This window comes from Lycorma delicatula, chromosome 3, assembly GCF_047948215.1.
Source record: "Lycorma delicatula isolate Av1 chromosome 3, ASM4794821v1, whole genome shotgun sequence".
Classification (NCBI taxonomy): Eukaryota; Metazoa; Arthropoda; class Insecta; order Hemiptera; family Fulgoridae; genus Lycorma; species Lycorma delicatula.
The window spans coordinates 11,747,485-11,770,779 of NC_134457.1; the positions used below are offsets into that span (position 1 = coordinate 11,747,485).

The 23,295-nt window shown below is 30.4% G+C and overlaps 1 protein-coding gene across 1 annotated transcript in view; it reads left to right on the forward strand.

Annotated features, from left to right (window-relative positions):
* LOC142321375 (putative phosphatidate phosphatase) overlaps positions 1-22,814 on the forward strand; it is a 153,176-nt gene extending 130,362 nt beyond the window's left edge. The window contains exons 3-6 of the mRNA XM_075359407.1: positions 2,407-2,696; positions 8,909-8,966; positions 9,285-9,461; positions 21,395-22,814. Of these exons, the coding sequence (XP_075215522.1) occupies positions 2,407-2,696; positions 8,909-8,966; positions 9,285-9,461; positions 21,395-21,493 (624 nt within the window). The 3' untranslated portion in view covers positions 21,494-22,814. The remainder of the gene's footprint in view (positions 1-2,406; positions 2,697-8,908; positions 8,967-9,284; positions 9,462-21,394) is intronic.
* Positions 22,815-23,295: the final 481 nt, after the last annotated feature.

Genomic DNA, 23,295 nt, shown 5'->3' on the forward strand with positions numbered 1-23,295 from the left:
GAAACAGTGAATCTTCATGTAGACACCCTGCCATGACAGTATTCCAGGAATTTAAGCAGATGATAGTGCAATCAAACAAGCAGCAAATAAGTCAGTATTACTTTAGTCAGACTAGATTGCTTTAAAAATTATGTCACACAGGTCAAGAAAGGAATGGATAAGATGGAGTGCACTTAGAACGAAGCTTAAATCCATTAAGAGTACCCCATTTTCCACTAAAACAAGAAATGCTCTAATGTGTCAAGATGAAATTGCAATTACAAGACTTAGAGCAGCCGACACTAGACTCACTTCATCCTACACGTTAGCAGAAGATCAGAGACCAATATGCAAACAAGAGTTATTAGCTGTTTGTCTCAGAGCGTAATTAAATTCTTCTTCAGTAAACTCTTCATTATAACACAAATAATTCTGATTGTGAAGTGATATAGCATTTTCAGTTGCAGCTTGTGAATCATCAGCACAATCGTAATTTTTTGTCTCGCTTCATAGTGACTCGCAAATTTCTCAGCTATGTCAAAAGGCGAATCAAGAAGCTTTTCTCCATCCTTAATAGAGTTAACCTGATTGTAGGATGATCTACCAAATACTGCTATTTCTTTGTTCCATTCCTCTGCCAGAATGATCTGTCCTGTTATTGAGAAGATATATTTTTATTAGGCGGTTGTTTTTTCAGTTAAGATTGTTCTTTTGGCACTATGCTTGCATTTTTTAAATTTAACAAACCATGAAGAACCAATCCCGGCATACCAAATTTGAATTTGTTAGAAAGCCTTCAATTATTCTGTCCCCAGAGTCCAAAAAGATCTCTAAAGGGGGTTATGAGCATTGAAACCCTCACAAAGATAACAGGAACAGGCAATTGTTCTATTAAATTATGCAAATAATTTCCAGCCTTTTGTAGAGAGGAACACATATAAGGTTATGTTGACTGGGCAGTGTATGCGTATAGCTACCACTTGTAAATCATTGCATAAATGAATTTCTTCAAAGGTACAACGAGTTGCTAAAATGATTTCAACTGCTCTTGATCTCTGATTAGGCGCTTGATTAAATATCTATGTTGTACCCTTTTAGTCTCAAAGTATCAATATTCCTTAAACGTGTATTATAAGCAGACGCATAAAGGATGTAATTCTGTAATTAATAGCTGCAACTTACATTCAACAAACATCCATTGATGTTACACTGCAAGATCGACTCATTTACACACTATTTTACAACATAAGATTTATCACCAAGGTTTTCCTGTAGGCCAATCTTTTTTGAACTTTTTTCCATTCTCCTGGCAGCCTCCATGTCTGAAGATAGGGTGTCTGAGACCTTGGAGATGTTTTCTTCTTCCATCTGGTTGGGGAGTATTGCATCCAAGTTCATACTTGATGCACTTCCCAACAAAATGTTTGGGGCAGCAAAAATGTTCATCCTCTCTTTTGGAGGCTCTGCAACTGATTTTATTACATTCTCTTTTCCTTGAGTCATTACCTCATTGTTTTTCTGGTTTCCCTGAATTAATTTTGATTAATTTTGACCTGCTTGAAGTTTGATTGAGACTTCTGTGTGTTCTCTTTATTTACTTTTACCTTATTACCAGGCTGGTTTGTTCCTGAGTTGAGAACAATTTTTTTCTTTAATGACATCCTGAACATTATGTACTACTTTCTTTGGTTGGACAATTAAGGTGTAAGAACAAAAAGCAATGTTTGAAAGCTGCTAAATTATAAAATAAAAAGTTTTTGGTTAAGTTAATACTTCAAAGATAATTCTAGGCAATAATACACGATTAATTTATCTGACTAAATAAATATTGTTTGACTTTTGTGGTATTTTCAGAGCAGTAGAATCATCAGGATATAAGAGAGGGAGTTAGCTGTCTTATCCAGGCCCCCAGATCGGATTAATTGATGTTAATCAGTGTTTTTTTTTTATTCTAAACTTAAATGGTATTTAATTTCATGTGAATTTTTGTGACGTGTTCAATTTATCAGTTAATGCATTTTACTGATATTGTTATAGTATGTGATGTTTTCATACCAGCACGCCTATCAAAAAAGTAAACTAAAGCACTGTATTATAGTGCTTCTATAATATAAAGAAATTAGACTGTTTCTCATGGAATTGTTCTTTTATGCTTTTTGATTCTACTCCAGGTTTAATTGTCCCAACAAGTAAAAGTAAGCATTAGAATAACTAATAATAAATAGATAACTAGTAACTAAATAAACCCTTGCCTTCACAACTTGCCTTGTGAAGGCAAGTTTTTTTATTCTTTCTAAAATAATTTTTAAGAGAAGATTTATATTTATTTTTATCTGTTTGTTATCAGTTGTTTGTAAAAAAAAAAAATAGGCATTTGCTTGACTATTTAAAGTAATTTATAATTTTGTATTGTATGCATTTTTACAGGTAGTACTATGTGAAGGCATACGTTTATTTGAATCAAGCACACCAAGAGATTCATGGCGCACTGTAGGTATGCGTCTTGCTGCTAGCTGTTATGATTTAGGTGGAATGTATCTGTTAGGTGCTGGATTATCTCAGTTGACCGTTAATATTGCAAAATATTTGGTTGGCCGTCTCAGGCCACATTTTATGGCAGTCTGTATACCTGATGTTAATTGTTCATTGTTGTTACCTTATGTATATGTAACAAATTATACCTGCACTGGAGATGAACATCTTAGTACTGAAGCCAGGTAAGCAAATATAAATTTAATTTTCTTCAAAAGAAAAGTTTGCCCTTTTTAATCTGTCTAGATTGCCCTCTTTCAGTTTAACTATAATTATTGGGGTTAATTAGAATCTAACTTTGAAAATTAAAAAACAAAAAAAATTCTTTTTTTTATATTATTATTATTCTGTATAATGTAGTTGTAAAGTTGTTTTCTTTAAGGTATGCATATCTGTTGTCCTCAATGAAATTCAAAAGTAGTATCAAATTTTATGTGTATCTTTATTCTTTTCAATGACCACAACTATTTAATTTAAATAAATTAAACATAAATTTGTACTCAAACTGAGTATGAGTGTATAAAATTATCAAATGTGGTTTTTAATGGTATGATTAAAATTATGTGGTGTATTTTGTGACATATCTCAACATTTTTCTATCAGTTATTTCTGTTCCTATAAAATCATGTTATGTTAGGAAAGAATTACAAATTATATTACGGAGATAAAATTCCACTCGTAGAGTAGTTGGCTGAATGAGATGAAGCATGTTATATCTTAATAAATCACTATTAGGTTTATCTTGATAAATGTATATTTTGGAAGTGAATATAAAAAATAAATTATCTTTTTCCTTATTATTTTGGTTGGCTGTCTCAGGCTGCATTTTATGGCAGTCTGTGTACCTGATGTTAATTGTTAACTATTATTACCTTATGTATATTGTTGAGATGTTTAACTTTAAAAATGACAGTTTTGGTTTTAGTTGGTAAAATGTAATTTGATATTAAAATAGCCAAATTTTAAGGAGAACGAACAAACAAATAAATGGGTATTTATGTATAAATTATTATCCATTAAAGAAGTTGTGATTTTCTTCTGGAACTCTGTATTGTGATTTGGGAGTTGCACAATAAAAATAACAAAGTTTATTTGTTGGATTGCCATTCAAGTGAAGGCAGCCATCTAATTCCATCAGCTAATCAAAAGATTTTAAGTTATTAAAGAAAATCTGTCTAGTCTACTTCCTAGAAAAAGAGGAATTTGAAATTGGTAGGACAGGTAGAATTTATAATATTGAAATAAGATATCCAAAAACCACTGGTGGAAGCTTGGAAACAGTTAACTGTAGTGAAGGTCATTCAAGATTGCAGGTTTTCTAAATTATTCAAAGTTGTTTATTTGCTGTTTTTGTCCATAATAATCAGTTATGAAAATTATTTAAAAGTATCTTCTTCTGTTCTTCTTAATCCCTAGCTGGCATTTGGATTGGATCAACTCCTAAGCCCGGATGCGCTGCTGTGGGTCCCAGTGGTTGTCTGATTTCATTAACAAGACGCTTTCATGCATGGTAATCCATGGCTGTTGTCCTGGCCTCATTGAAGGTTAGCCTACGGTTTTTTATATCATCATCAGTCTGCTTGATCCATGTTTTCTTTGAAGCTGTTCGTTGGAGTCTCCAATGGGTGGGTCATACATGCCAGAGGAGTTTGTACGGTAGTCGGTTTCCACTCATTCTGCTGATATGGTCAAACCATCACAGACTTCATTTTTGAATCTGTTTCTCAATTGCTGGCTGTTGTTCGCAGAGATGGCGGATATCCTCATTTCAGATGTAATCGCGAAGTGAGATTCAATGATCTGGCATAGCCATCACATTTGTAACACTTCAAGTTTGCTAAGATCTGTCTTACATAGTGTCCACATTTCTGCTCTGTACAATAAAATTGGCAGGAAAAGAAGAACTCTGGTTTTTAGCAAGATGTTACTTTGTTTCCACCATCACCATTTCAGGGAAGAAATTGCCACAGAGAAAGTATTGCAATTTAAAAATATTGTAAAGCAATTGCCACAAATTTAAAAGTATAAATTTTTAAACATAATGTTTTCAGTTGCTCTTTAAGCCATTTTTAGTGACATGCTGTTATTCTTTCCTTGATATCATTGTTTACAGTTTTGAATTAAGCAAATATGTATTTAGAATATGGCCAAAAAAAAATATGTTGTACTAGTATATAATATAATTGTGTTATGTACTAATGTTAATTAAACAGTATAAGTTAATTTAGTTTATTATTGGTATGTGTGCACTTATTCTACAATGTCTGAATGTATCTTAAGACATGGTTCTTTTTGTGTATGGATAGCATATCAAGGTTTTTGGCATGGATGTGAGTTAAGGATATGTATCTATCAGATGATCGACAAATCTAGACCTATATTGCTATAGAGCGTTTGTAAGTCTGAAACTGCATCCATTTTAAATTATGTAGAACATTGTTCAGACTGAGTAGTTCAGTCTGTATTTTCCATGGAGAATTATGTTTGATAATTCTGTATAATGTTTTGTTTTGTTCTGTAATGGTTATTGTTCTGAATACCAAATTTCTGTCCAGATACTTTTAATTTATGGCCTTTTTCTCAAAATTATTGTTTGTGAAATGATGTATTTTTTATTTTAGTTTTTTTTTTTAAGTTATCCATTTGTATGTTTGTTATGTATTAGTGTGTATTAAATTTGTCTATGTTGACTTCAAGTGACATGGATCTCTTGTACATATTAATATCAATTTTATTTGAACCTGTTCAGTTTGCTTTGTGTTATTTTAGTAGTAATTTCAAATAATACGTAATTATTGTAATAATTCCATACCAAAATATTCTGTGACCAAAGTAATTCTGAATTAAGAGTAATTTCAAGTTTTCTTACAAAGTATGTTTATAAATTACATTAACTCTTTCTAGAGAATTCGGATCTGGAGTTAAGGATTTCAGCGAGATATAGGAGATCATTTGGTCTTGTGCCCATGAAAATTAGTCTTTAGGTGTAAATGATAATTATTATCTAAGTAAAGTAAGTAATTATGATTCTGAGATGTACACCAAAAAGCTAATAGTGTCTTTACCAGTTAAATTTTGCCTGCTTCAGTTGAATAAATCCATAAACATTAATATTAATGTACACTTTGCTGTATATATTTAGATTTAAGTGTTATTATTTAGGCAATGTAAAACATTATTTTTTGTATTCTATCTCCTAGGATCCACTTTATCCCCTTTAAAAAATTTACATAAAATAAATTTTATAAAACTCAATAGTTTAGATTCAAAAAGTTTTTTATACTCATTAATAAGGATCCTCCCCTGTGAGAAAGATTGGTTTTTGTTACAATTGATCAAGAAGCATTTTTTTTTAAATTCATCAAAAACTTAAGTAAATTAATTTTTTATGACGTTTTTTCTTACTATTGGTTCATTTCTTTTTTTAAATTGGTATGATGTCTAGAAAATTACTTTATTGCTTGGAAAACTGAAATTCAGTATAATTTGGCCTTCATATTTCCAGAATTATCATCAAGGTGCACCCAGCAGGCAAGGTCATTCTTGAATGTTATTCTCATAAAAACATTGATTAATATATTGTAACAGGTAGAAAACTTCCCAGAAGATGAAAGAGAGAAAAAATGAAAGAAAAATTTTGAAGAAACAGCAAAACAAATTCTTTTTAGAAAGAATTTATAGAAAAGCATAAGAGGTGCAAACAATAGAAATCATTACGTTTGAACAAACCAATGGGTGGGTTGGGTACTTGTATTACAGGTACAGGGTCCCTAGGCCCGGAGAGATATAAATATGGCCGAGGACCAGCAAGTTTATAGTTTCTGTTCAGTGTGCGATAACAGACAAGCAAAGAGTGTCTCATGAGTATCCCACTTTTGGACAGTGGTTAAGTATGAGAAGCTGTTTGTGAGTTCTTCATGAACAGAGGACAAAGTAACCTTATTAATTTATAAAATTGTAGGCTAGATTCCTATTGTAAACATTAAAAGTAATTAATTTTTGCATTAAGTAAATTGTTGATTTTGTGATAATTATCTTGTTATAAACTCTAGTTTAATTCTGTATTAGTTTCTGTTTGCTATTGCAGGGTGTATATTAAGTTGAAATTGTATTTTGCTATTTATAATTGATCAATTTTTGTACATTATTATTTACTTAAAAGTAACAAATTGTACTTAAAATAAATTTTTATATGTGCTATCTCACTATCCTTGTTGAACCACAAATACAAGACAATAATTATTTTTCTTATAATATGAAATAGAAATCAGGGTAGCATAGATGAACCGGCAGGTGTCCAAATAAATATGTAGGATGGGTATATAATAATTTAATGCAATATAAAAGATGATTTTATGTAATTTGAGTTGTAGTATTATGTTTTTAGTTAGTAAATGATTTATTGCATTTTGTAAAGTTATTTTTTTTCCCTGAACCTGACCCTCAATTAAGGTAACACAGTTCTGGGAGGTGTCTTTGCCTCTAGTCGCCAGACGAGGGAAATGCCAGATCCGCCTATGCCGTTCCCGGCCTCCATCACCCAGCAACCGGAACTCGGTCCTTTGTGCTTCTCCTCTAACGGGGACATCCCCCGAGGGACGGCCCCGACAGGACTCAGTCTCAGGGCTTGAGAGGCCCCGCACTTCATCACCACCGTCCATACGTGCAAGCACGGGCGAACGGCAGCTCCGTACGGAGCTGTTCCTCACCCCCTCGCTTCCCGATATTTCAGTTGCATTATTTCCGACAAAAACCCTGTTACAGTGTCGAAGTCCACCGAACTGCGTAACATCGTTCCAACGATAGTCCCCACCTCGAGATGCCCAGTTACGGCAGTACATTCGCGGCGTTCCTCATCCCACCGCGGGCACTAGAATATCACGTGTTCCGGTGTGTCTAACTTCCGACAGTAGGGGCAGAAGGGGTGTTCAACTCTTCTTCGTCCTCACAAGTATGAACGAAATACACCACGTCCGGTCAGGAATTATGTCAGCCAGAATACCAGTTCGCCAAACTATCTCTCGGCCCACGACTTAATGTGCGCGATCAAACGATGCGTTCACCTCTCTTTCGTGGATGCATCCCAATTGGCTTGTCAATCCCTGTAGACAGTTGTGTTGACATCGTGTCAACACGAGTTATCAGGGTGTTAGACACACCCTGATAACTTGCGCACGAACCGCCACCAGCTGCTGAAGTGGCGGCATCCCAGTCACCACCAGCACCGCCTCAGTCGAGACAGAGGCGTATGCCGACGCCACCTTAACTGCCATACGGCGCTGTACTCCCTCCAATAGTTTTCTGTTATACTCTATCGCCATGGCTCTCTTCCACACTGGGGCGCCATAAAGAAGAATTGAGTTCGCCACATGCGCGTACAGCCTCCTCTTCGACGTACGGGGCCTTCCAACGTTCGATAGTAACTTAACCAAGTTCTTGACAGACTGCCCAGCTTTCTCACTCACCGACCTTCTACCACCCCTTGATTTGTAAGTAATATAAAGATCAGTCGCCTTACTACACAGACTCTCTTTCAACTCTTCTGCCTTCTGCACCCCTTTAATCCGGATGCAGAGTTCTTCCGGATTGAGAGAACCTCACCGGCTTCCTCCTTCGATACAATGGCCTTCATTGTTTTCAGCAATTCAGCGTATGTCTTACCGGCCGCCTTTACTACGATCGTGCGGCTCTCAGTCACTACCGGGGTCGATCTCTTGATCCCCGGTACCTTAATTTATGATGCTGTAGCACTCTGTTGGGGAGGGAGAAGAGCGCTGACTGGGCCCCTGCTGCCCTTCCGAAGACGTACAAGATCAGCCGTTCAATACAGTGTCCAACTTTGCCTCCCGGCATTAAAATACGGGAGCCGACGACCTATTAATTAGCCGAAAGATCTAGAGAACGTATCAACGTGCTGGTGAGGTGGATTATATTAATTGTTAATTTATTTAACAAAATATTTCTCATATGAAAGTACTGAAAGAGAAAATATGACCGATCATGTTTTTTTTTTTCAATCTAGATTTATTTCCAAATCTTGATGACTTAGAAATTTTGAGAGCCCAGATAATTTTTTATCTCCGTTAAAAAATTATGGTTTTCAAGTAAATTTGCTCCATGTATATGGTCTTGACTCTTCCTAAATGTTTAACTGCATTATTGATTCATTTTATGATTTTATAAGAACATTAAAGGCCGCATTTATTTTTACTCCATAAATTTTACTATACCAACCCAAATTTAATTTTCATTACTAAGGATTAAAAAATGCTGTAATTTTGTGTATCTTTTGGAAAAAATTATCTTACTGTTGGTGAAGAAAATCCAGTATTGAAAACTTTTGCTTTTAATTTTTTGAAGTGAAAATAAAAATAATAATATTTATTATTGATTTCAGGTTATCATTTCCTTCTGGTCATGCAGCTCTCAGTTTCTATGCAGCATTGTATACAGTGGTAGGTATTACCTGTAACTTTAGTGTCATAATATTTTTTTTACTCCTGCGTATTATTATTGGACAACCTACTTAAAAAATTTTTGAAATAATATTTTAACTGTTCATTATGGTTTTTTCAAATTTTTTTAAAATGTTTCTTAAATGTAATGTTTCTTGTTCGCTTTTTGCACCATTATAAATTTTTGGTTAAGTACAAAGTTTAAGTAATTGAATATTTTAGTTAATTAAAAAAAATCCCTTTTAAAGAAAATAATTCCTTATTAAATGCTCTTTTGATATTAAAAATTATCAACATTATTTGGAATTTGTTTTACAGATATATTTACAAAAAAGGATGCTTTGGGGAGGATCGCAGGTGTTACGTCACTTATTACAAGCTTCATGTATTTTTGCAGCATGGTTTACAGCATTATCTAGAGTACAAGATAATATGCATCACTGGGATGATGTTTTAGCTGGAATCATTATTGGAGTATTTTGGACTATTTTTGTGGTAAGTTAATTTGAAATTTAAAAGTAAATTCTATTTATTTGTTCAGGACAATTAATTGAATTATTATTTTTATTATTATTAAATAAAATTTAGTAAAATAAAATTAAGTCTCTACAACCAAAATGTTATGCCAATACTTTATAATAAGCTATGTTTCGCTATTATTATTATTATTATTATTATTATTATTATTATTTTTATGTACAATTTGAAAATTTATTCTAAGGCTTATCTGTTATGCGTATAAGTTATTTACTACTGTCAACACATACTGTACAACGTAAATAATCTTTTTCTAATCATTACTTATATCATCACTGGAAGAGGGATGATGTTTTTTCTGTCATTATCTTATTGACTAATTATTTTCACTTATCTTATGAAATTAAATAGATCTACTTTCTCTTGTAGTAAAAATATGCATAGTTTGCTATATGTTTAATTTTTATTCAGAATTCTCAAGTGCTGAGATATTAATATAAAATAATTGTATTACTGAATTCTTTATTAAACACTTTGAAATTCGTATAAACATATTCTCAAAGACAAAACAGAATTCACAAAAACTGCTTGTATGAAATCTATTTGCATTAAAGACTGTGACATATGGCCTCTCAAATTGTATAAAGCAGATTGAATTACTGTATATAGCTTTACGTGTAATTTAATTGGAAATTAATTACATTTTTTTCATACACAGTGGTTCATTGCTTCTGCTTTTATATTTCAGTGTATATAATAATCTGCAGAAGCTCATTAAAAGTAAACACTATATGAAAAATGTATTATTGCCAAAAATATTGCCATTCAAATTGATACACCTCATTACTCCTCAGTTCAACCACCGTTAATTCATACAATGCAGTCTTCATTTTGAACTGATATTTCATATTACAAATTCCCAGAAAAAGATTATATATTAGTAAATGAACTTTTTATTTTTCACAGATTATAATTACAGTTATTTACTTAGTAATTTATTGTAGTTGCCATAGAATGTTAAAAAATATACATACAACCTGTTGTGAATAATATATTATATCTAACTTAGATTTTTAACAGAAGATAAGTTTGTGTTTTTAATCATAATATAATAAAATTATAATTATTACTAATTTTTTTATAAATAATAACTATTGAAAACCAGAATAAACATAATTTTAATTGTAAATATAATCAAAAAACATCTCGTCAATTATTTTTCATGATTTATTTAATATTTATATTGAATACTGTTCATGCATACAACCACACTTTTTCAAAACAGAAATTTGTCTAAGAATTTATTTTCAAAATTGGTGATCATTCTTTTTCTTTTTTTTTTTACAAAAAAAAAAATTATTTAGGAGCAAGTATGACTTTACATCTACATGGAAATCTATGGACAATTCCATCTTCAACTCTATGCAAAAAATGAAATTAAAACACATTCTGTCAGGCTTAAACTTTCATTCCATCATTTTCCTACTACATGAAATTTCTTTTATATTTCATTGTAAGACATTTTTTTCTAAATACAACTCTAAACATATTTAGTTGAGCTAATATTTTTTGCAAAACATTTATATACAAGATTTCAATGAAAGAGATGTGATGAAAAAAATGTTTCTCGTCTTATTTTCTTCTTTTACATATATTTAAAATTAATAGTTATAGGATAAACACAATATGTAACACATTAAAATGGGATCCATACAGAAAAAAATGGAATCGACCAAGTAACCCAAATCATTTCTAGATTTATTTTGAATTGAAAACTCATGGGACTTTGACCATACTTGATTGGTCTGCCGAAAGAAATTGAAGCATCTAAAAAAATATAACTTTATCCTACTATACTAAAAGTTTTTTAATAAATTACATATTAATTTTTACTTTTATGTTTTCATTTGAATAGTTTGAATTTCATTTGATGGTAAAATAAAAATGAAACTATGTAGAAGGAAAATGATAGAATGAAAGTTTAAGCTTGACAGAATGTGTCAAGCAGTTCTGTTGAATGCAGTAATTTTCAAACCTTGAGACCTGAAGAGCTTAATTACAATATTAAAAAAGCATTTCCCAAATGTAATCTTTTTTCAATTTTGTTACCAATTTCATTACAGCTTGTTAGAATTATTCCTAAACAATTCTTAAATAATATTTAATTTCAAGTCTTTCAAAAGACTTCCTTTCTTTAAAAGAAAACAAAATTCTTTGTAAAATAATATGAAATAATTATGAAAAAAGAGTGCTTTCTCGTGTTTCTTTGTCAATAATTAGTAGTGAATCGTTAATAACTATAACTTACTTATTACAACTGTAAACATCACTAATTTCAGTCAAGCTTGGGTCTTATATGAACTAACCTGAAAACAGAGAAACTAGGGTTGTTGAAATGTACCAAACATTTCTTCATTTTATATTTTATGGTGCACTTAAAGTAAATAATTTTTCTACAATTTTGTATTGCGTTGATAATCTCATTCAATATCAATAAAATATTTTGACTTCTGATGAAATTCTGGTGTCATATTTACCAGATGTGATGTGTAGGACCTGTCAGAGGATAGAACACAATTGATTATCTATATCATTGATAATATATTCTTTACTTGTAGAGTAAGATTCAGTGATTTCTAAGTAAGATCAATAACACTTGTTCTTATATATTTACTTTTAAACATGATTTTAGTAAAAAATATAATACAATAAAAATAGATTTTGTCAGGAATCTTTCTGTAGTCTAAATAAACCACATCGACTAACAACAATGATGCTCAGAGCCCAGCTCTTTTACCGCTCTTTACATATTATTATTCTGAAATATCATTTTTAAAAGTAAAAACATTATTTTAAAAAAATATATATTTCTGTAGAAAATAATATCAAAAAATACAACACTTATTTTAAATTTTCATATCAAAAAAGTTCAATATACAACATACATTATTAAATCATGAAAGAAAATAAATTGGTTTTAAAAAATGTACAATTAATAATAGTAATAATAATAATTTTAAAAAACATTTTTTAATTGAATTTAATATTAAAAGATTTTCTTCTCACTTTTTTCTACAAAATCTGTTATTATAAGTTCTTTGAAACACAACTCATCTTTGTAAATCATCAAAGTTTTTCTCAAAATGGACTAAATGCATGTAAAAATGATATTTGCAAAATTGCACTTGAAAACATGTATGTTTTTCTGAAAAAGACGTGTTTAAGTCTTCCAATACATTTATTACCCATTTAGGGGATTCTGTTAAAGCTCAGAATGCGTGCTGCCCCAACAGGCTTTCATTTTACTCATTGAAGAGTAGTCTAACTTCTTAAGTACCAGCAACGTGTTGAAAATGTATGACACTTCATGATTTATAATCTTTTATTTCTTTTTATAAAGAATATTTTTTCTCTAAAACTATTTTTACCACCCCTCAAATCTGCTACTCTGAGAAAATGTCCAGTTGGCTCATAACTAGATCTGGGCCTGCTCAGGGCATGAGAAATAACAGATGGTGACCTATTTGCACCCATAGTTACCATGGTGTGTTATTATGCTTTGCTGGTAATTACATATGTATTGTTTTAACATAAAGCATGTTCTTTTATAAATTACTCTCTATAACTTCTTTTTGATAGAATTAGTTATCAAATTCAGTAGTCTATATTATAAAATTAACAAGACCCAATTTGTAAACAGCTGACTACTTCTTTTCAGTTTGACAGAAATGTATTTATTTTAATTGATAAATTACAAATTCATAATTAGTATTGTTTCACAATTGTCTAATGAAGAGTAATATATCTAGCCCACAGGATATTTTAGGTTCATGTATTTCAAAGCATCAGTTACAGCAATATTTCTAACGTTAAAACTGAATAAGCTACAATCAAAAGAAAAGATAGCAATACCTGGAAAACACCCTTTAATGAGTTCTTTCCTCTGTAAACTAAAAAGTAACATAATTCCAAAAGATTTTAATAAGTAGGGTATGTTATCAAGATGTCTTCACTAGTGATTATTCTAGTTTTGTTTAGTACCTTTAAGTACCACAACACTAATACAATGAATATTACAGATCTATTTCTTGATGTTAGCAAACTAATTATTTAGAGTAAACCTAGTGTATTATATGGATAATTTTCCCAAACCTTCAGGAAATAATATTTCTTTAATTGCTTACAGAATTTAATAAGTCTGTAAAAATTTATCATTTTTCATTAAACTTCAAATGATATTTTTATTAAATAAGTAAGACATAAAACAATAAATAAAATAATTTATTTTTTAATAAAAATTATATAAATAATATAAAATATAATAAACCTGGGTACTTAGAAATGGGCGGTAGCAATGAGGTTCCTTATAATGGGCTCTACAGTAATTACAGAGGGCTTGACAGTAATGTTATGCAGCATGAATTCATATATTATATTAGTCATTTATTTATATATAGGTGATCATTAATTATTCAGCAGATTTTAGGTTAGTAAAAAAAAAGAAAGTACTTACATGCATCTTTTATTGTTAAACAAGGCATTTTAAACAGTTCTGTTTTAAACACTTATTAACTTGAAACAAGTTCCGCACGAGCACCTTTATGGCACATTAAAGGTCTAGATGATACTCAACTTCATGCCACACATTATGAAGAATATTTGGAATTATTCTATTAATTACAACACTTTTGCGATTCTTATTTTTAGCTTATTGATTTTGACAACCTTCTTTACATACATCCTGTTTTTGATAAACCTCCAAAGAAAGAAACCAAGTGGTGTAATGTCAGGGGATTGAGGTAGCCAGGAAATTGGTCCATCACAGCCAATCTAACATTGAGGAAATTGTTCATGTAGGTAGTTACTAACATTACAAACTCCACTGTGGTGGTGCACCATTTTGTTGAAAGTAAACATTGTGTTGCCGATGTTCAATTTGTGGTACTGAATACTTATATAACATTTCTAGATAACTGGGACTAGTAACTGTTAGCTCAGCAAAGCAGAACGGTCTGTCACTTCATAAATGTTAATTTTTGGGCTATCACATTGTATTTGTTGAACGGCATAAGGGTTCTCCCTACCCCCAAATCCAACAATTATGACAGTTAATGTGCCCAGAAACATGGAAAATAGTTTTGTAAGAAAATATTATTATTTTTTTAACAACACAACAATTTATTCCTGGGTAAATTCTATCTAAAAGTTTCTCATACTCAGTCCACAACTTCCTCAGAGACTGGAGGTCTGCCAGCACTTTTTTGTCTACTACACTTCTTGTATCCTTAAACTGTTGATACAATGTTTAAGACAGGTCTTTATTAGAGGATCACAGCTGTACTCTAAACAAAAACATCTAGAAACAATAATAACAGATCTGCTTTCATGAAACCATAGGAAGCACATTGCTTTCCCCTGAATGGTAGGCACTACTCAACTGATAAGCCCTCTGTCAATGACAGAGGGCTTATCCATCTCTTCCAGGGAACATCTCTTCCACATGTTCATTCCAGGTAACTGTACCAACACTAATGTTTGAAAAAATCAGAGTGTGCTACATTATGTTGTACATTTTTTATTAAACACTAAAATACACAATAATTTACATTCATTCTGTACTTTTTTCTACTACCAGCAGCCAGATAGCGATTCAAGCATAGCAAAGCTGATTTAAGTGGATCGTATTATCATACAAAAAAATTAATAAACAAAATCAAAAAACTTTAAAAACATTAAAATAAATATAAAATATTACTTTACAGTGACAAAATACAAGGTTGACTGTACCATCAGAGTGCAAATAAATAATCTTCTTCTGCCTGTAGTGTGTTTTCAATGCAGCTTTAAAATAACCATCGTTGTTACTTAAAAGTAATATTTGGCAAACCATTAAATAATTTTAATCTTATTCAACTGATGGCCTGCAGATGGGATGTGCTCCATGCACATTCACTGATCAGTGCATGTTTGTGTATATAGTACATGTTTATGGATGAGTTACGAAGCCTTAACGATGAATGTCCTTGGATTTTTTTAAATATAATTGACTTCACAAAAATATTGTATCTTTTTACTGGAACACATTATTTGGTCATCTAGGTTATCTGACCTTTCATCATATAATTTGTGTGTAAGTTTATATTTCTAAAAATACTTGTGCATAACTTATTAGCAGCTATAATCTTCAAACACACAATCCTTTTATTAATTTTTTAACTCCTTCCATGCCAACATCTGATTTTTCAGATGCCACTGTTGTATACAAGAAATGCCGTCTGATTTTTCAGATGTCTGCGAAAAAATCACAAAAAATTAAAAATTTATGTGATAAAGTGCTACCATAGCTCATTTTATACAGTATGAAATATTCTTGCCTGTGAATATTCAACATAGCACAAAATAGTATTGTTCTTTTCTATATATCGATTGTTTGACGATTATTATTTTTCTTTGTCACTCCCCCATCAGTTGGCATTGTTTATCTACTGTTGTGTAATTAACCTTGCCCCGTAATTTTATTATATGTGGTATTGCTTGTTTAAATTTTTTTTTGATCCTGTTTTGTATTATTTAGTTTTTTATTGTAATTTATAATTTTTTCTATTAAAATGAAACGTGCTCAATCTCCTTTGAGCGATAATACAATTCATCGAGTTTTAGATGATTACATTAGCGAGCATTTTGTAAGTGATGTAGATGACATTATGAGTTCTAGTTGTGAAACATCAAACATTAATAAATGTTTTACTGACAATACTGATAATGATCCAAATTATATTCTCGAAAATGAACGTCCTTCAACATCAGGATTGAGTAGCTCTACTTTACAACCACATAATTTTTCATCATCAGACTGTGATTATAATGATTGCCCTACTCTTAGTCCTAGAGGCAGGCCCTGCATTTCTCAATCAATAGCCCATGATAGTGATTCTGAAAATGGGTCAGGATGGGATGAAATAGAAGTTGATCAGGATTATGTTGCACATAATTTCCATCTCCAAGAAATTACTGGCCCAAAACATCCCTCCCCGTAATTCCTCTATGATATTTTCAATATTTTTTTTACTAAATCACTGTTAGAAATATTTGTAAAATATTCAAACATGTATGCTCAAAAATTTATTACCAACAACCAAGTACAATTGAAACCATTTAGTCGAACAAAAACTGGAAACCAGTCACATTATTGGAAATCAAAGCATTCATTGCTGTACTCATAAACATGGGTATCAAAATATAAACAACTATTTTTAGTTACAGGTGGACTGGTTCATGCCACTATATTTCTTGGTTTCCTCGAATGTTTTCAAGAAACAAGTTTCAGATGGTACTTCAATTTTTTTCATATGGTAGACAGTGATAGTGTTCCTAAACCTGGTTATTTAACTATGGTCCATGTGCCCACTTCAAACGCTTAGTTGGCCATGTAAATAGACTATTCAAATTTCACTTCTCTGCTGGATCTAATATATCTGTAGATGAGAGCATAATAAGCACACTCACAACACGACGATACATGCCAAAGAAACACCATATGTGGGGAGTCAAACTTTGGATGCTTCGTGACGTGATAAGCCATTACTGTATTAATTTTTTTGTATACAAAGGGGCAAAAGGGAATGATAGAAAAAGAAATAAAAAAGAAAGAGTAAGCTATGTTACAGTTATGAAACTGTTAGAAATGGATCATTCCATATCATGTGGACCACGGGTCCACATGATCGACCATCTCCAAACTTCATCAATTTTTGTGTGATAATTTTGAAGGCAATTGTAAAACTATAGGTGTGAGTTTTAATAATTTTGATTAACATTTTATATTGAATTTAAATATTTTATTCACAAGTTTCTATTAGCACCTGGTTTTGAGGATAGCAGCTAAAATTCAGCTAAAAAGTTGTTGTGACATTTTGTAAGTCAAAGTTTCAGCTTATATAATTCCTTTTAAACTTTTGACCTACCTTTGAAAACTTGTATCTCAGGTATACCTTCTTAGATTTTATTAGTTTTATAATAGTTAGAAAGAGGAACTTTTAACTATAAAATCCATGCAGTTTGTTTCTTGACCCATAGTTTATAAGTGACAGAAAAAAACAGTTGAAATATAATGCATTTTACACACAGGGAGCAAGTTTTCCATAATGTTTATGGATTAAATGAATACTCTCGAATAGAAAGCAATTTTTTATTAAGTAATATTCGTTTTGGTGCCTGTTAATACAAAGTTGTTAACTGTATTAGCTGTACCTTGCGAACTATTGAATGCAGAGGAGACAGTTTTAACTAATTATATTTATTATGGTAAGCACAATTTTTAAAAATATTTATACACACGCACAAAAATACTAAAATCATAAACAAATTAAATATAGTCGTAGTAGTAATAACAGAGTGTAATAAAGTATTACAAAATTATAGAACACACATTATAATAATTATTATAGAACACAGTAGCTTCAAAATAAAATAAAAATGTCTAAAGTACTCAGAAATACTTGCAATTCCACTTAGCACAAATTTTTCTCAATCATAGACTGGATGTATTCTGGATACATAAATTGTCGTCCTGATGATATCTTGATGGTTCTTCAAGAGTAGCAAAATGTGCTGTTCTGACATCCAGCAAGTGTCCTTTCTCAGGAGGCCAATGAAGAATGAGCTGCACAATGAGGGTGCATGAAACTAATGAGAGCATCATTTTGTTCAAAAAATATATCACATATAATTTCCATTCCACCAAGTATTGTCATACATGCAAGTAACATCATACATGCAAGTATAAACATCAGCTTCAAATACTGACGTATCATTTGAGACTTTACTGACTTGATTTTAGCTTTGCTAAATGGCTTTAATTGATGGTTCTCTCTTGTTGCAGCAATTGTGTGACCACTACTAAACCAGCTTTCATGTTCAGGTCGGATTCTTTCAACTTCTCTTGGAATAAAAAAATAACCTGATTCCTAGTATTTTCTCTTTACAGAATTCAAATAAGACTCTTATTGTCAATATCTGGTTTTCTATAGGTCGCTGAAGACTGGCACGAGCTGCTAATCATTTTGTATTACCTCCAGTTCCATCACTAGGTGATATTCTGTGACTAGTACCAAAGAAGTTCCATTCAGCTGTTATCCCAAAGTCTTCTTTGTGGTGATACAAATTGATAAAATTCTTGTATTGAACAGCTGAACCATCATTGAAGTGTAGTGTATATGATTAATTTCGGTCACTGTCTTCAAGTATTAGATCAGTTCAGTCAAAAATACATGAACAGCAATGATATCATGGTGCAGACCATCATTGACCATGCAAATGCTAAGATTCTGATGCATGTTTTTATTGTAATAAACCATGAATGGATGTAATATAGCTTGATTGTTTTCCCAGTGGAATTCCTGCACAGCATCTTGCACAACAAAGAAATAGTTATCAGCAAAATCCATCAGGATAATGGTATGATTATCATTTAAATTTTCCTTCGGTTGTTTTAAATATGAACTTTAATTTTTGAAACAAAATGATGATTAGTCAGGCAAAAAACCTGTAAGGAAAAGCTCTTCAGTAAAATTTTTCATATCGCCTGTTGCATCTCCAATGTGTCTCTGTATGAATCCACTGCTTATATTCTATTAGTTACTCCAAGTCATAATCTTTAACCTTATCTAATAAATAGGACTCTAATCCAGTTTTTCCAGGACACTGTTCACAATGTTGAAGCATACAATCCTTAAATTCTTAGCTACAGACAGTTTTCTCAATCAATATCATGTAGTCATCCTTGATGAAAATTTTCTACAGCACTGCAAATTTTTTTCAAGATATTGTAAATTTTAAAACATTCTTTAAAAAATATAATAATATTCTGAAACACTGAATATTTTTCCACCTTCAGCTGTTTTAATTAACTAAAATATCTGCAGATTAAAAATTTATCAAATGCAAAAGATTAATTATCTTTGAAAAGCTTTCTTTTCTACTATAATATACGAGTCAAAAAACAAAATGTAAGGATTATGTTCTTTAAAAGCTGCCCTTTCCACCTTTTATAAAATATAAAATCTGAGAAGGTATATCTGAGAGGCCTTCAAGGATAGACCAAAAATCATGATAAAAAATGTTTGAACAAATTTGGTGATGGATTTCTCCTGACATAAGACTCTGATTGCTTTGAAACTGCAGGATCCTACACATAATTATTCCGTTTTTCAAATTATAGTCTCATTCCAATTAAAGATTTAGATAAGGAGATATATAAGCAAAAACTTTGAAATGTTGTGACAAGTCTTTGACTTAATTTCGGCTGCTGTATCTCAAAACCAGGCCTCAAAAGAAACTTGTGACTAACATATTTGGAAAAAGTCAACCAACGGTACCAAAATTTGAATCAGTTATTATTCCCATCATAATTTTTAGTCAAAGATAACAATTTTTACATGTGTCCACAAAGTAAGTACCCCTTTTTCAAGAGGCCACAAAAAATCAGCCATCGCAGATATAGAGCTGCAATTTGGTAAAATGGCATTTCAGATCATGGGGAACCTCCACCAAAAATTTGCTAATATTTGGAGATGGTCAGCTGGGACTATTTTTAAAACTGGACCACTTGACATGAAATGACCTAAATGTCTGGATTATCAGATATGGGGTTTCATGTGTTGTAGACAATTTTTTACATCTTTCGACGTAGTTAAAAAACTATTCTCTGTGTACATTCTTGACAGGCACTTTGCGAACCAACCGTAAAGGTATCGCTGATGTTATGTAACGTATGTTTGCTGTTGGAATGATAAAATGCCTTAGAAAAGGCTTTGTTGCTTGGTTACAGGCAAAAACAAAGCCAAAGGAAACAACTTTTAGTGCTAGCAACAGCTACCACGACTAAAAATGAACAGAGAACAAAGAAAAGGAGAAATACAATGACCATTTTGAACAAACCTAAAATGATAAGAATGTTCAATAATTTCATGATGGAGGGGTGGATGAATCTGACCAGATGTGGAAATACATAGATAATAGGAAGACCATTAAATATTGGAAAAAAGTGATCTTTAGCGTTTTTGGAAGAATGGTTCTTAATAGTTATTTAATTTATAAACTAAATACTGACAAAGCTCTTTGTAGATCTAGACTTGATTATACTGTGGCATTAGTGGAAGAACTTTCTAAAGATTGGCTTTTACAAGTAGAAAACCAGCCCACACGCTATGGAAATCAAGCAGGCAGAATACCCAATGTTATACCACGTCCTGAATCTTTTTTTTTGAAAAATTACCTTTGAAAAAAGAAAAACTGTTATGTTTTCAGCAAGATCTACCTCAATCTGAGAGAAAGAGAAAAAAATCCTCATATGTTTGCAAAATATGCAAGAAATGAGTACATACAAAGTGTTATCCCCTCCATACCTGCTAAGTCTCATTAACTTTTTCTTGTTTCTGGAAGTCTATATAGGTTTATGTGTTCTGGTAAAAAGGTTTTTAATGATAATTTTTTGTATTTTATAAATATATTAGTAAATCACCTTCCAAATATGTGAGTGTTACATCGAATAATCATTGAAACCAAAACGGTGGTACTTTTTGAATTTTTAAAAATAATTGAAACTAAGATAAAATTTTGTAAAAATTGGTGTTTTTATTTTTAAAAAAACTAGTTTTTGTGTGAAACAACTTTTATCATTATAAATAATTTTTTTGAGAAGTAAATCTTGTGCCAAACTGGAAAAAATTTTGAAAAGGTTTCCTATATGAGTACAATTAAAAATTTTTTTTTTTGTATTTTATTTTTAATATCCATGTAATAGTACAGATTATATATGACTCTTTATGACTTCCCATAAAATATACAATTTTGTATAACCATTTATACATTTAACATTTATTACATTTTTTTGTTGTTTTTATTATCAATTTTTATTTTCTAAAGTAATTTCTTGTTTTATATATTTATAGGTAAAATTTGTGGTGAATCTTGATATTTCACTCGGAACTGACGATGAACTTTGGGCTCTACGTAAACCAAGAGATAATCAAAATCCATCATCTGTTTGACAAAAACTTAGTGAAGTGTGTCTAACACACTTCTCTAACATAAACAATGGAATACAGGGAAATGTTTGTTATTGTGCTTGACTTCATATCACTATTAAAAAATAAATGTTTTATAATTACAGACTAATTTTTATTACTGACTTGTCTTATTAAACAACAGTAATAAGACTGCGTTATGCTCCACGACTTACAGAGTATAATTCTGTGGAAAAGTAGTTTCTTGTGAAACAAAATCACTGTAGTTCTTGAATTACTCCATTTTAATATTTTATGATAATATTAATAACCATTATTTAAAAAATAAATATTAAAAATGCATTTATTTATTTATTTCTGCTATTTGTATATATTGTAAATAGTGTAGTGTCTAATGGAATGCAAGATTAAAATTGATGATATTCATCAATTAAATGTACTGTTAGTAACATGAAAATAAGTTGATTTTTTAAAATATATTTTTATTTTTATTTGAATCCCATTTAAAATATATCATTTGTTCAATTAGACTTAAGTAGAGGTAGTGTTCAGCTTACTTTTCTCGTTCTCAGAACAATCTAAAGATGTACGAATGTTTCTTATATGAGCACTTCTCTTGATGCAATGTAAACTGCATTCAACTTGCTTTGAAACATTTTTCATTTAGTTTATCACTTGTTGAGCTATCCCATTGTTTGGTGTATATGTAGAAAAATTTAATACATTTATTTACTAAATGTTTTCATTTCAATACTTAACTTTTATTTTTATATGTTATAGATTATTTTTTTAGAATAAAGTTTCCTATTATCGTTTAATAAAAAATTCCTTTGTTTTTAGTAGAAAAATTATTTTAAACTTACCAGAACAATTTTTATATTTGCATATTCAGCTTTTAAAATTTTATGTTAAACTGAATTTTTATTTTGTTTTGGATAAAATTTGTTAAAATAAAGAAAAAAATATTTTTAACCATTGGAAAAGTTCACAAAATTACCCAATATAACCACTTTTTAAATCAAAAAACATTGCTTAATTAGTGGGACTACTTTTACATATGTCTATAAAATGTTTGTATCTCTTTGAGTTGTTAATGCTCGTAATTAATTGTCTTAGAGACTTGAAACATTTTATGTTATTGACTATTCTTTCATTTATTTAGTATTTTTCCATTAATTATTGAAATCTATTCTTTTTTTTATTTTCAGTATTTATTTATATTAATTATAAATAAAGTAATATGTATTATAAGTTTTATTTTTAAGATAGAATTATTATATAAATTATTTTTTTTTTTGTGTATCATATGTAAATCTCATTAAATATAACTTTAAAAAAAAAAAAAGAATTTGTCTTGTTATAATTTATAAAGTTTGTTTTATTAACTTTTTTCTGAGTTTGAAGAATCCTTTCTATCTCCATAAATTAAAATTTGTTGCATTTATTTTTGCTTTTTAAACATTCTTTCCCAGGAAGAAAATGTTACATTTAATTTGAATTTTAATTCTGTAATCTTTAATAATGTTATAATAATAATATTTATGTTTCATCATACTGTTCAATAAATAACCTATTAAATTGTTTTTTAGAATAATATTTTATTAAGTAATATGTATCATTTTAATTATACAACAAAGTAATTTTAATTAAAGGAACTATTTCCTACATAGGTATCGCATATGTTTTCAACAAACAAAACCATTTTTCAGAAATGAGTCTGTTAATAATATAATTCTGTCAGTAATTATATATATATATATATATAATTGATATATATATACATATTGATGATATATATATTGGTAATCATTGCAAAATCAGTTGAT